We start from the raw sequence: 13,449 nt of genomic DNA on the forward strand, positions 1-13,449 counted from the left end.
CCGCGGGGCTGTTGCCCCTCCAGGGCGTCACGCCGGCCCAGGTCGCCGCCATGACGCCCCAGCAGCAGCTCCAGCTCCAGCAGCAGATCATGATCCAGCAGTTCCAGATGCAGCAGCTCGCCGCGCACCAGCAGCAGCTCGCCGCGCAGCAGCAGAGCGCCGCGGCCGCGGCGGCGGCCGCGGGGACCCCGCTCCCGCCGGGCGCGCCGGGCGCCTTCCCCCCGCCCGGCCAGGCGCCGCCGGCCGCGGCCGCCGCGGCCCCGGGCCGCGCGCCGCCGCGCGGGCCGCCGACGTTCCCCCCGCAGCAGCCGCCCGGCCAACCGTCCCAATGACCGGTTCGTCGGGCGCGCTGTTAGCGAAGTGCTCGCGCAGGGTAAGCCCATCTCTCACTCATAACTCCGAGTCGATTTGAAACCGCAGGGTAAGCCTAGCTCACTCATAGCTCCGAGGCTACTCCTTGTCGATTTGAAACTGCAACTTGACCTTCAACTTGAAGCGCCAACGGTGAAAAGGTCAGCCGTCTGAGCTCGGCAGCGCGGCGCGTAGCTGCGTGAGGCCCTCGCAACGGTTCGGACACGCAGCATCCTCGCAGCCTCGCGCAGCAGCGCCGTCCTCGAAATCCCTGTTGCGCGCAGCGATTTCTTTCTTGACGCCCGACGGTCCCCGCGCCATGTCTAACGGTTTGGATCACACGCCCCCAAACCCGGAGGTTGGACTCCAAGCCAGCATCGGCGGGTACGAACAAGCGCGCATGACGGCACTCGCGTCCATCGGCAACCCGACGTTCGCTCCGCCTTCGTACCCCCGCACGACTACGTACCCGACGGGGTCGCCCGCGCCTTCGCCGAGCCTCGCGCCGCCCGCGGACCCCGCGCCCGGGGGCGGCCCGCATGACGTGCCGCGCGGCGGCGTCGCCCCGGCGCCGCGGCCCTTCGACGCCGCGCCCGGCGTCGTCGGGGCCGTCGCGCCCCCCGTCGCCGCGCCCGGCGTCGTCGGGGCCGTCGCGCCCCCCGTCGTGGCCCCGCCGAAGGCGCCCGTGTGCCCGCCGGCGCCGACGAAGCCCCCGCGGCGGCGGATCTTAAAGGCCCAGCTCCCGGGCAAGCCGCCGAAGCCGCCGTCGACGCCGCCGCGCGGCACGAAGCGCGACGTGCCCGGCGCGCCGCGGAAGCCGCGGCCGGACGCGGCGCGGCCGCCGACGCCGCCGCGGCCCCCGGTCGAGGCGCCCCGGTCGCGGGCGCCGTACCGCGCGACGCTGAGCTCGACGGACCGGCGGCCGTGCGCCGGTCCGTCGAGCCGCGGCTTCCCGTACCGCGCGACCGACGAGCTGGTCACCTTCCCGAGCGGCAAGCGAGTGCACGAGGTCTTCCATTCGATCGCGATGATGCCCGAGTACCGCGCGTTTTCTCCCGACGAGCTGCGGCTGGCGCACTACGACGGGCGGAGGGAGGAAACCCTCGGCGACGCCAACGCGGGCCCCGTCGTCGAGACGAACTTCATGCTCGCGTCCATCACGGCGATGCCCGAGTACCGCGCGTTCTCCTTCGAGGAGCTCCGCATGGCGCACCACGACGCGGCCGTCGGCGGCGTGAACGCGGCGCCCGCGGCGTCCCTCGTCGACGCCGGCGCCGTCGCCGCGCTCCTGGGCGGCGGCGGCCCCCGCTGGGCGAAACGCGTCCAGGTCGCGGCCGTCGCCGTCGTCGCCGGCACCGTCGAGCGCTGGCGCGTCGACGTCTCCGACGGCGCGCACGTGACCGTCGCGTTCGTCGCCGCGGCCGCGTCGCGCAAGGCCGCGGCGCTGCGCGCACGCCGTCATCGCCGTGAGCGACTGGGGCCTGGGCACGCAGGACGGCGCCGAGGCGCTCGTGCTCTTCGACTTCGACCACGTCCGCGACTGCTACGAGGCGATCGGCGCGCCGGAGCGCCGGGGCTTCGTCGAGCCGCCGCCGCTCCGCGGGCCGGCGGCGCCCGGGGGGGGCTTCGGCGCGGCGCCGGGCGGCTTGACCGGCGGCGGGCCGGCCGGCGCGGATCCGCGGTCCCTGCTCGGGGCCGCGGGCGGCTTCACCGTCGGCGCGCCGCCGGGCGCGGATCCGCGGTCCCCGCTCGGCGCCGCGGGCGCCTTCTCCGTCGGCGCGGCGCCGGCCGCGGCCGCGGCCGCGTTCTCGCTCGGCCCGCCGGCGCTCGCGCCGGCGCCGGCCGCGACCTTCTCGCTCGGCGCGGCGCTGACGACGCCGCCGAAGGCGCCGTCGCCGGCCGCGGCCGGGGGCTTCTCGCTCGGCGCGGCGACGACGCCGCGGAAGGCGCGCGTCGGCGCGCGGAGCTTCGTCCCGCGGCGGAAGCCGCGGAGCTCCGCGGCGCGGCGCGAGCGCCCCCCGCCCGCCCGCCCGTCCGCGAGCCCCGCGACGTCGCCGGCGGCCCTCGCGAGCCCCGCGACCGACGCCGCCGAGCCCCGGGAGCGCGCCGCCGTCGTCGTCGGGTGGCCCGCGACGTCGCCGGCGGCCCTCGCGAGCCCCGCGCCGCCGCCGCCGCCGGCCGTCGACGACGACGACGCGGCGGCCGGCGACGACGAGGACGCGCCGGCCGTCGTCTGCGCGAACCTGCTGTCGCCGGACTACAAGAAGCGGACGTTCCTCGTGGCGCCGAACGACTCGCCGACGACCGCGATCCTCCCCGACGACGGCGGCGCGCTGTTTGGCGCCGCGCCCCGGAGGCTCGACGACAGCCTCGGCATGGACCTGCGCTCGTCCGTCGAGGTCGTCGCGCCCGACGCGGACCGGCTCACGCGCGGGGGCATCGCGTCGATCCTCGAGGGCGACGGCGGCGCGGACGCGGCCGGCGGCGTATCGCTCCAGGTGCTCGACGTCGAGCCCCTCGGCGAGGGCGAGCGCGCGCGCCTGTCGCTGAGCGACGGCGCGCAGTGGAGCCTCGCCGTGGCGGCGACGCCGGGCTTCGACGCGGACGTCGCGCCGGACGCGATCATTCGGGTCACGCGGTGCCGCGCGGGGGAGAACGCGCTGACCGGCAAGACGTTCGTCGACGTGCTCGCCTACGAGCTCGTCGAGGCCGCCGCGGCCGTCGGCCGCCGCCTCGGGGCGCCGCGGGAGTACGTCCGGCGCCGCCGGGATCGGAACGACGCGTTCCCGGACATGAGCGACGACGAGCCGGAGCCGGCGGCGTCGTTCGGCTTCTGCGCCGAGCTCGCCGAGGTCGCGGAGCCGCGCGCGGGCGCCGCGGCGGCCCCGGGGCCCTGGCGCGGCGCCGTCGTCGGCGCGTCGCTGGGCGGCCTCGCGGCGCTCCTCGACGGCTTCGCGCGGTCGCCGTCGCGCGCGCAGCGGTGCCTCGACGCTCTGGCCGTCGAGTCGATCCTCGTCTACGCGCGCGACGCCGCGGTCGGCGACGCCGGGGCGCGGCCGGGCGTCGGGCAGCCGTTCCGGGCCGTCGCGGGCGCGCGCGAGGAGGCCGAGGCCGAGGCCGCGCGGCTCTACGCGAGCGCCGCGGCCGCGGCGGACCGCTGGGCCGACGTCGACTCGCTCGTGCTCGCGGCCTTTGGCGTGCTCCTCGCCGTCCAGCGGCTGCCGGGCCTCGCGGCGCCGCCGCCGCGGGGCACGGCGGCGAGCGCGCTCGTCGCCTGCCGGCGCGAGGCGACGAAGGACCGGGGCGCCGCGGCGACGTGGAAGGTCTTCGGTGCGGCGGAAGACGCGGGCGGCGACGCCCCGGAGTTCGTCCACTCGGCGACCTACGTCGGCCCGCGGCCGGGCTACTTCTTCGCGCGCGACCAGTTCTGCCGCATCGGCTACCACCGCGACCGGTCGGCGCTCGCGCCGTCGGCGTCGACCGTGGAGGCGGTCGGCGCGATCCTCGCGAAGCGGCCCGGCGCGGCGCCCGCGGCCGACGACGACGACGAGCCCGCGCTCACGGACTGCGGCGGCTGGAGCCTCTTCGACGAGGACGCGCCCGCGGTCGCGCGCGTCGACGAGCCCGCCGACGACGCGCGCGACGCGCGCGACGACGCGGCCCACTTCGCCGCGTGGCGGTCCGAGGCGACGGCGACGCTGCTCGCGCGCGTCGCCGTCGGCGCCATGCGGCGCGCGCTCCACCGGGCGTCGACGCTCGGCCGGTCGGCCGCCGCGGAGCTCTACGACCGCGCGTTGTCGCTCGCGCTCCCCGAGGTCGGCGAGCCCGCGGTCGCCGTCGTCGCCGGCCGCGAGGCGGCGCGCTACGACGCGGCCGCGCGCCTCGCGCTGCCCCGGGACGCGCTCGTCGCCGCCGGCGCGCTCGAGGCGCTCGCGGCGTTCCCGCTGATCGACGGCGGCGCGGCGCCCGACGACGCGCCCCGGACGACGGGCGCGGCCACGTGGGAGCGCCAGCCCGACGGGTCCTGGACCAAGGACGGCGCCACGGCGAACTGCCTCACGGCCGGGCGCCTCGAGGTCGCGGCCGCGGAGCGCGCGGAGCGCAACACGGTCAAGGCCGTCGTCGCCGCGGCCGCGCTCTGCGCGTCGGGCCCGCTCGCGCGGCGCGCGCGCCTCGAGTTCGAGGTCCACGGCGGCGTCAAGGCGCTGCGCAACCTGTCCGCGTCGCCGCTCTGCCTCGGCGCGCTCAAGGCCTGGGAGCGCGCGTCGCTGGCCGCGGGGCAGGCGGCGGTGCTCGACGCCGTCGGCCGGGGGCCCGCCGTCGCGCCGCTCCTCGCCTTCCTGGACCGGCGCCTCAAGGTCTGGGGCCTGAGCGACGACCTGCGGCGGGCGCGCGACGAGCTCGCGCGGACCGACCGGTCGCCCGAGTCCGTCCACCTCCTCGTCGCGGCCGCGGACGCCGCGGACGACGTCAAGCGGCGCTACGACGCGCACGCGGCCGCCGTCCTCGCGACCTTTGACACCTACGTCTTCCAGGAGCGCGCCACGCTGGCCTCGGACCGCGTCCGCTACGGCATGTCGGTCCCGGGCGGCGCCGTGCGGTCCGTACCGCGGCTCGACGTCTCGCTCGGCGGCGAGGCCCTGGAGGACGCCTACGAAGAGCTCCAGGAGCTCACGTGCCGCATCGAGGACGAGCAGTGCGAGCTCGCCGGCCAGGCGAAGGCGCGCGCGCGGCTCCGCTTCCCCTGCGACGACGCGCTCGTGTCGCTCGGCGACGACCTGCCGCACGGCCGCTTCGCGGAGCTCGGCGCCGAGGTCGCCGCGGGCGCCGCGCGCGTCGCGCTGCACCGGTCGCACCTCGTCGAGCTCGAGGGCCTCGGCGCGCGGCGCTACGGCCTCGGCGCGGCCTTCGCGGCCGCGGGCGCGCCGTCGACGGCGGCCGACGTCGGCGTCTGGGTCGGCGCGGCGAAGCTGTCCTGGCGGCCCTACGACAAGGAGGCCTTCGACGCGACGCTGCTGCCCATCTACGACACGATCGCGCAGCTCCTGCGCGACGTCCGGTCCGTCGCGACCATGGAGGCGGCGGTCGGCGTCGCCGCGCGCGACGGCGTCGCGGCGGCGACGGGCGCGCCCGCGCCGTCCGCGGTCGACGCGATCCTGGCCGAGGTCGCGCACAGCAAAACGTACCCCTGCTCGCCCCGCGGCGCCGACGCGCTCGAGGGCGTCCGGGGCCTCGACGACGCCGCGGGCCTCGCCGCGCGCCTCGAGGCCGCGCGGGCGCACTTCCACCGGAACATGGACCGCCACGCGCGGCTCTCGCGGCGCGTCGCGGAGGCGCGGCGCCGCTACGGCCTCGCGCCGGACGACGCCGTCGTCTGGTCCTACGAAGGCGCGCGCTCGTACTCGACGTCGGCGCTGCTCGTCGCGCGCGAGGGCGCGAACTGGCGCGTCGCCGTCGACTACGATCCCGCCGGCGGCCACTGGCGGCACGCGGCCGCCGTGCGCCAGGTCGACCAGGGCACGTTCGTCGTCGCGCCGTCCATGCTCAGGGCCCTGCTGCCGAACCAGGCGGAGCTCGACCGCGAGGACGTCGCGACGGACGAGGCTTTGGCGAAGCGGTCGACGCTCGTCGCGCTCGTCGAGGCGCGCGTGCGCGCGCGGTCCGTCGACGCGTCGCTCGGGACCATGCGCGCGGCCGCGGCCGCCCTCGGCGACGCGCCGCCGAAGCGCGGCGCGACGTGGCGCGCCGCGCTCGCCGCCTGCGGCGAGCCCGCGCGCGCCGACGCGGCGCTCCTCGAGGCCGCGGCCGCCGAGTGCGCCGCGGAGCTCGAGGACCGCCGGGACCGCTTCCGCGCCGCGCACGACGACCTCGAGTACTTCCGGACGCGCCTCTCGAGCCGCCAGGGCGCGGCGCCGGCGATGCCGGACGTCCTCGACGCCGCGAGCCTGCGCGAGGCCTTCGACAAGGCCGACACGTACCGCGAGGAGTACGAGCTGGAGCGCGACGTCGTGGAGCGCTACGCGCGGCGCGTCGCGGCCCTCTTCGAGGCGCGGGGCGTGCCCCCGGCGAGCCGCGCGAGCCCCTGCGGCTTCTTAGACGACCGCGCGCGGCGCCTCGCCGGCGAGCGGCCCCCGCCGGACGCGTCCGAGGCCTGGGCGGCGCTGCCCTTCCACGACGGCGGCGCGACGCCGGGCTTCGCGCTCGGCGACCTCATCTCCCAGTGCCGGTCGTCGCTGCTCCACTGGACGACGACGTGGCGCGACGTCGTCGACTGCGCGGTCTGCTTCGACCGCCTGCCGCGGGGCGAGACGCTCGGCGCGTGCGTGGCGGGCGTCTGCGGCCACGTCGGCGGCGCCTGCCTGAGCTGCTTCCGCGAGTTCGCGGACCAGCAGCTCGGCGACGCCGCGCGATTCACCGAGGCGGGCCTGCCCTGCTTCGCGCCCCACTGCCGGGCGGCGCTGGCGCCCGCCCAGCTCGGCGCCCACGTGCTGGGCCGGGGCCCGCTGCTCTCGCCCGCCAAGGTCGCCAAGGTCAAGGCGTTCGCCCGCGCCGCGCGCGTCCGGGGCCCGCGCAAGTGCTGGTGCCCGAAGCAGTGCGACGCCGTCGTCGACCTCGCCGCGGGCGCCCGGTGCCCCGAGTGCGACGTCGCCGTCTGCCCGGACTGCCGCCAGGAGGCGCACGACGGGCCCTGCGCGGACGCGCTCGCGGGCCGCGACGCGGCCGTCTGGCGCGACAAGTGGCAGCGGTGCCCGGACTGCCGGAATTTGGTCGAGAAGAGCGCGGCCTGCGACCACATGACCTGCCGCTGCGGCGCCCGCTTCTGCTACAACTGCGGCGCGCGCGGCCACGGCTGCCCGCTCGAGTGCCGCCGCGCGCGCGTCTTCGACCCCAAGGAGGAGGACCGGCCGAAGAACGCCGCGCCGCCGCGCCGCGACGACGAAGACTACTGAGTTGACCCCGCGACGACGACGACTACTGAGTTTCCCTAACCACCCCCTGTGTGTGAATTACGCCGCGCGGCGTCGCTTCGGGGGCGGACCGTCGTCCGCCGCGCAGCGCGCGCAGGCGCAGACGAAATGGAAGGACGCGTGGAGCTCCGCGCGCCGCTGGCGCGTCGACCGCACGTCGCCCAAAGCCGCGACGTAGCACAGCGTCAGCGCCTCGCCGGCCGCGACGGCCCGCGTTGTCTGCACGTACAGCGCCCCGCCGTCGCAGAAGAAGGCGCAGTTGTGGTCGCCGCAGCTGTGGTTCATCATCGCCGCGAGCGGGAACATGCCGGTCGCGTCGCTCGCGTCCATCTCGAAGGCGTTGCTCAAATACGCGCCCGCGACGGCGTCGCCGGCCGCGTCGCGGCACAGGTCGCGCAGGAGCGACGTCAGCGCCGCGTCGCGTCGGTCGCGCGCCGCGGCCGCGAAGGCGGCGGCGTTCGCCGCCTTGTCGCCGGCGTCGTCGATCGCGAGCACGGGCCGCTCCGCGAATAAAAACTCGTCGGCGGCGAGCGGCCGCGTCGCTTCGAGCCCGCGGCCCGTCGACGTCGCCACGACGCGCACGGCGCGGCACCCGAAGTTCGCGCAGTAGGACGCGACGCTGGCGCAGCGCGCGAGCTTCGACGCGCGCGGCGGCTCGACGCAGGCGCGCGGCTTCACGGCGATGAGCTTCGAGAGCGCGGCGCGCAGCGCCGCCTCGAAGGCCGCGTCGTCGCCCATCGCTCGCGGTCGATACTTCGTCCTACGCCAGCTGCGAAGGCGGCGATTTGTTGCTAGCGATCAGACGTCCTACGGCAGCTGCAAAGGCAGCGATTTATTGCTAGCGGTGACGTCCTACGCCAGCTGCGAAGGCGGCGATTGTAGCGGTCCCATGGCTGTCGTCGAAACACAGCAACATCGATGCACTGTGTTCACCATCGAGTGCACTGTGTCGGGGCAGCCCATCGATCGAGCCCCTAGCGCGCGCGCGGTTGGCGCCGTCCGCGCGCGGCGCGGCGCGACGATGGCCGACTGGGAGGTCGACGACGACGACGTCGAGGGCCTCGAGGAGTTCGACGACCTCTACAAGGAGGACGACGCCGAGGAGGCCGTCGAGGTCGCGGAGGAGGCGGCGGACGCGGGCCCCCAGGTCGACATCTCCAAGATCACGTCGTCGGCGGAGCGCAACATATTGAGCAAGCGGAACCGCATCTGGAGCGTGCACGCCGTGCTGCGGCCGCGGCGCGCGCTGCCCCACGACGCATCGGACGACTGGGTCGAGCGCTACTTCCCGGAGCACCTCGCGGATTTCGCGAACCCGAAGCTCAACCGGGAGGCGCTCGGCGCGCTCCAGAGCTGCGCGCAGAAGAAGGAGCTGCAGAACTTCGTGGTCCACGGCCCGCGCGGCGCGGGCAAGACGGCGGCGTGCCTCGCGTTCCTCCGGGGCTTCGCGGCCGACGACGGCTCCGCGAAGAGCAAGCGGTCGCGGGGCAAGAAGGCGAAGCAGCAGCGCGCGAGCGGCGGCGCCTACCCGACGCTGCGCCTGAGTTCCGCCGACGCGAAGACGGCCGGCGACCTCGAGAAGAAGCTCAAGGCCTTCGTCCGCGAGGCGGAGCGCGTCAACGGCGAGGGGTCGACGAAGTTCGTCGTCCTCGACGGCATCGACTCCTTGACGCCCCACGCGCAGCAGGGCGTCTACCACAACATGATCTCCTACGACAAGACCGTGGGCTTTTTATTCACGGCGCTGAACAAGGACCGCATCATCGACAAGTTCGCGAAGCGCTGCGCGATCTTGCCGATGCGGCGCCTCGACAAGGGCGACGCGCTCGGCGTCTTCCTCAACGTCGCGTCGCGGGAGCGCGTGGGCTACGAGCACCGCGGCGCCGTCATGCTCTTCGAGCACGCCAAGGCGGGCCGCGGCGAGCTCGGGCGGGCCGTGCGGAGCCTGCAGCGCGTCTTCGCGAAATGGGAGTACGCGTCGTACGTCAACGTCTGCAACAGGGCAGCAAAAGGGTGATTCAACGTCGCTTCAACGTGAGTCCGCGCGCGCGCGTTCCGGAAACAGCACCCACGCTTCGAAAGCGCTCCGAGAGATGATCGCTCGTCCAAACATCAGCCGAAACGAGCGGAAAACGACCGAGATAGGAGCCTTTGAAGTTGGGAATTTCGCACCCTTTTGCTGCCCAGGTCTGCAAGGAGTTCGCGCCCGACGCGTTCAACGCGAAGCGCAAGATCGCCGCCAAGGCGGCGCTGGGCGACCCCATCGACCGCTGCGCCGTCTGCACGCTGCGGCCGCCCTGCCAGCACGTGTCGGAGCAGGAGCTCGCGACGCGGGGCCTCGCGCGCCGCGCGCAGCTCCCCGAGCGCGACGACTCCATCGACTGCACGAACTTTGTCAAGTGCGGCTCCTGCCGCGTCTTCAACGAGTTCGGCCACTGCTCCCTGGACCACCCGTCGACCCTCCACTGCGTCGTGCTCCCGCCCCACCGGTGCCCGCAGTGCACGCTCGTCTGGCCCTGCCAGCACTGCTCGTTCTCCGGGAGCCGCAACCGGCTCATCGAGTCGTGCACGCTCGTCGCCCAGTGGGTGCCCCACTACCGCGACGACCGGCCCACGCTCGACGTCGCCGCGAAGAAGCACGAGTCCGTCGCGGACGTCGTCGTCGACCTCGACGCGCTCGACGGTGCCGTCGACGACCTCGTCGCGCGCGTCGCCGCGGCCGAGGCCTTCATCGCGGGCACGATGTGCATCGACGAGGCCGTCTACCGCAAGCGGCGCAAGGAGGTCCACGACGACCACGACGCCATCACGTCGAAGATCGGCAAGTTCCTCCCGGAGCAGCCGCCGCTCAACGACGACGGCAAGTTCGCGTTCCCGCCGGACCCGCTCCGCCTCGCCCTCGAGTACCTCCTCAAGCTCGGCGAGAGCCCGCCGGCCAAGGACGACGGCCCGAAGAAGAAGGCGGGCATCCCCAAGCAGCGACGGCGGTAAACCTGTTTTGCTTTCTTCATGTTGACTTCAGCATGAAGCGAAATCAAATCCGAGCTGTGGCAAGAGGTGGTGGGCGTCGTAACAGTGTCGTCGGCCGCAGCCATGCTCTCGCCGCGCATCGACCCGTCGACCTTGGTCGTGCACGCGCGCGAGCTGCGGACGACGCGCGCGGAGCGGCACCGGGCCTGGTGCGCCAAGGCCGACGCCGAGAGCCGCTTGGCGTCGCTCAGCGCCGAGTGCCAGAAGCTGCGGCGGCGCGACGTCGCGCGCGTCAAGGCGCTCCGGTCGACGCTCCGGCTCCTGGAGATCGCGAACGAGGGCAAGGTCGCCGCGGAGCGCGCCGCGCGCGAGCACAAGGCCGCCGCGCGCAGGGCGTCGGCGCGGTCCCGGGTCGCCGGGGGCGGCGCGCGCGACGCCGCGCCCGGCCGGTGCCGCGACCTCGAGGCGCGCTGCGCGAGCCTCGAGGACGCGCTGCGGCGGAAGGAGCACCGCGAGCAGGTGCTCGAGCGCGCGCTCGGCGCGGCCGAGGACGGCGGCCTCGCCCTGCGGCTCGCGGAGGAGACCGTGAAGACGCGGCGCCTCGCGCTCGAGCTCGACGGCGCGCTCGGCGAGCTGCGGAAGGCCCGGGCGGACGCGTTCGCGACGCAGGAGAAGCTCGACGAGACGCGCCGCGCCGTCGCGCTCCTCTCGGGCGACGGGCCCGCGCCGGCGGCGGCGCCGAGCCCGAAATACGCGCGGCGGCCGCCCGCGGCGCCGCCGCCGCCGCCCCCCGCGGCGGACGACTCGCCGGAGCCCCGGGGCCGCGAGGTCCGCGCGCCGCCGCCGCCGACGCCGCCGCGCGGCGTCGGCTTCGACGCGGCCGGCACGCCGGGCCGCGCGTCGGCGCGGCCGCCGCGCGGCGCGCTGCGGACGCCGTCGTCCGCAGCGTCGTCGCCCGCGTCCGTCGGGACCTACTCGGCCTACGGCCGGGACCCGGCGCTCCACACCATCGACGACGAGGGCGACGACGAGCCCGACGAGGAGGCGTTCGGCCAGATCGAGTTCGGCGTCCGCGCGGCCGCGTCGCCGAAGCCCCTCGACGCGACGGGGACCCTGTCCCTCGAGGAGCTCGCGGGCCTCGTGATCTAACGTACTAGGCTAGCTTGCGTTGGACGACGGCCGCGGCGCCGTCCGCCTCGTACTCCTGGCGGCTGATCCAACTCCTCGAGAAGGTCGACAAGCTGGCCATGACCGAGCAGCCGATCCACGCGGACATTTCGCGCTCCGGCGGCGCGATGACCTTGACCATCATCTTATCACCCCCAGGCGTGGCGCGTCCTGTCGCGCGCGCGGATGCCGAGTTTGGCGACGTACTCCTCGGGGTCGTAGGAGACGCACCTCGTCGTGTTCTCGAGCGGCGTGCCGCGCGTGGTGAAGCACGCGTTCGCGACCTGGGCAGCACAAGAGTGATTCAACGTCGCTTCAACGTGAGTGTTCCGCGCGCGCGCGTTACGAGAAAAGCATCCACGCGTCGAGGCCGTTCCGAGAGATGATCGCTCGTCCAAAACTCAGCCGAAACGAGTGGAACACGGCCGAGATCGGAGCCTTTGAAGTTGGGAATCTCGCTCTCTTGTGCTGCCCTGAATCGCGACGGTGATGTTGCCGCCGTCGAAGGCGAAGACCTGCGCGTCCCGGCGGCCCGCGAGGGAGCGGTGGTAGAGCGCGTCGATGAGGTTCGGCGTCGCGTGTCGGGAGCACGTCGCGCCGCGCTTCCGGAAGGTCCAGTCCGGGCATCGCGCGTCGACGCGCGCGCAGTCGAGGGCGACGCCGGGGAGCCGCCTCGCGAGGTCGTGCTTCGAGCCGTGGAGGGCCTCGTTGTAGGTGAGCTCGCTCCAGACCTCGCCGCGGTAGTCGATGCAGCCCGCGTCGTCGGCGAGCTCGAGGATCGTGTGGAAGAGGCTGAACTGGTCCTTGAAGGTGCAGCGGTTCGCGAACCAGCGCGCGAAGAACGCGCGGCCCGCGACCGAGTCGCGCGCGTAGAAGTGCGAGCTCCGGACCTGCCAGCGGAACGCGGCGACCTTGGCGGGGCCCGAGGGCGCGTCGTAGTTGAACGTCACGTCCGACTCGCCCCGCGCGTGCTCGTCCAAGACGTCGCCGCCGACGACCCAGGGATGCGCGACGGACGTGTCGAGGTCCGCGTAGTACGCGCCGCGGATCGACGGCTCGCCGAGCGCCGCGAGCGTCGCGACGATCTTGATGTGGTGGTTCGAGACCCGGCCGTCGTCGAGCGCGCCGTACTGGCGGCCGCGCTCGTCCCGCGCCATCGCTCCGTCGTAGAAGGAGTAGCCGTGGGCCGGCCGCGCGTCGACGTCTTTTTTTTTTTTTGACCTTTGAGGCGCCGCCACGTGCGCCCGGAGGACGCGCCGCCCCTCGGCGGCGGACCGGGCCATGCCGCGGGCCCAGGCCGCCTGCTTGGACTCGAAGCACGCCCGGAGCGTCGGCCGCTGGACCGCGCGCGGCAGGTCGCCGACCCAGACGAAGGGCCGGAGGCCCGCGTCCGTCGCGTACAAGAGCTTGTTCAGCAGCAGCGGCCAGAGCCGGAGGAGGTAGGCCGGCGAACTCGCGACCATGAGCAGCGCGACGTCGGGAAAGTCGCGCCCGTCGCCGCCGCCGCCCGGACGGTACTCGCAGACCGCCGGCCGCGCGGCGAAGCGCGCCGCGGCGGCGGCGGCCGACTCGGCGCCGGCGTCGACGGCGAGGCGGCTGCCGTCCGCGAAGACCCAGGTCAAGCCCGGGGGCGCGCCCGACCCGTCGAGGCCGACGCGGTCGATCTCGATCGTGCACGCGACGTCGATGGGGCCGAAGCCCCGGAGCCACTCGCCCTCGGCTCCGGCGCCGCCGCGCGCCCCGTCGCCGCCCGTCGCCCACGCGCGCGCGTAGGCCTCCAGCTCCGACGCCTCGGCCGCCGCCGCGTCACAAATGGGCACGAAGCTCAGACAGAAAGCAAGCGCCCACGGCAAGCTCCTCCACCGCGTCATGCTCGGACAGGATCTCGAGGTGGCGCGACGAGGCCGGCCGGCCGAGAGACGAGCGACGACGACGCGGCGTGCCAACCCGTCGCTTCAGATCGAGGCCTCCCGCGGCTTTTTTACCTGATGAC

At 75.1% G+C, this 13,449-nt stretch overlaps 2 protein-coding genes across 2 annotated transcripts; one reads left to right on the top strand and one right to left on the bottom strand.

The window, feature by feature from the left end:
* Positions 1-8,340: 8,340 nt before the first annotated feature.
* Positions 8,341-11,438, top strand: AURANDRAFT_61783 (hypothetical protein; the record flags this gene model as incomplete). Its single annotated transcript, XM_009035502.1, has 3 exons — positions 8,341-9,309; positions 9,507-10,306; positions 10,349-11,438. 3 exons carry the CDS (start codon positions 8,341-8,343, stop codon positions 11,436-11,438), a joined length of 2,859 nt encoding a protein of 952 aa, XP_009033750.1.
* Positions 11,439-11,442: 4 nt separating this feature from the next.
* Positions 11,443-11,601, bottom strand: AURANDRAFT_21145 (hypothetical protein; the record flags this gene model as incomplete). The annotated part of the gene is made up of 1 exon (XM_009035694.1): positions 11,443-11,601. The coding sequence occupies one exon, from the start codon at positions 11,599-11,601 to the stop codon at positions 11,443-11,445; it is 159 nt and encodes a 52-aa protein (XP_009033942.1).
* Positions 11,602-13,449: the final 1,848 nt, after the last annotated feature.

Source organism: Aureococcus anophagefferens (genome assembly GCF_000186865.1).
Source record: "Aureococcus anophagefferens unplaced genomic scaffold AURANscaffold_3, whole genome shotgun sequence".
Taxonomy (NCBI): Eukaryota; class Pelagophyceae; order Pelagomonadales; family Pelagomonadaceae; genus Aureococcus; species Aureococcus anophagefferens.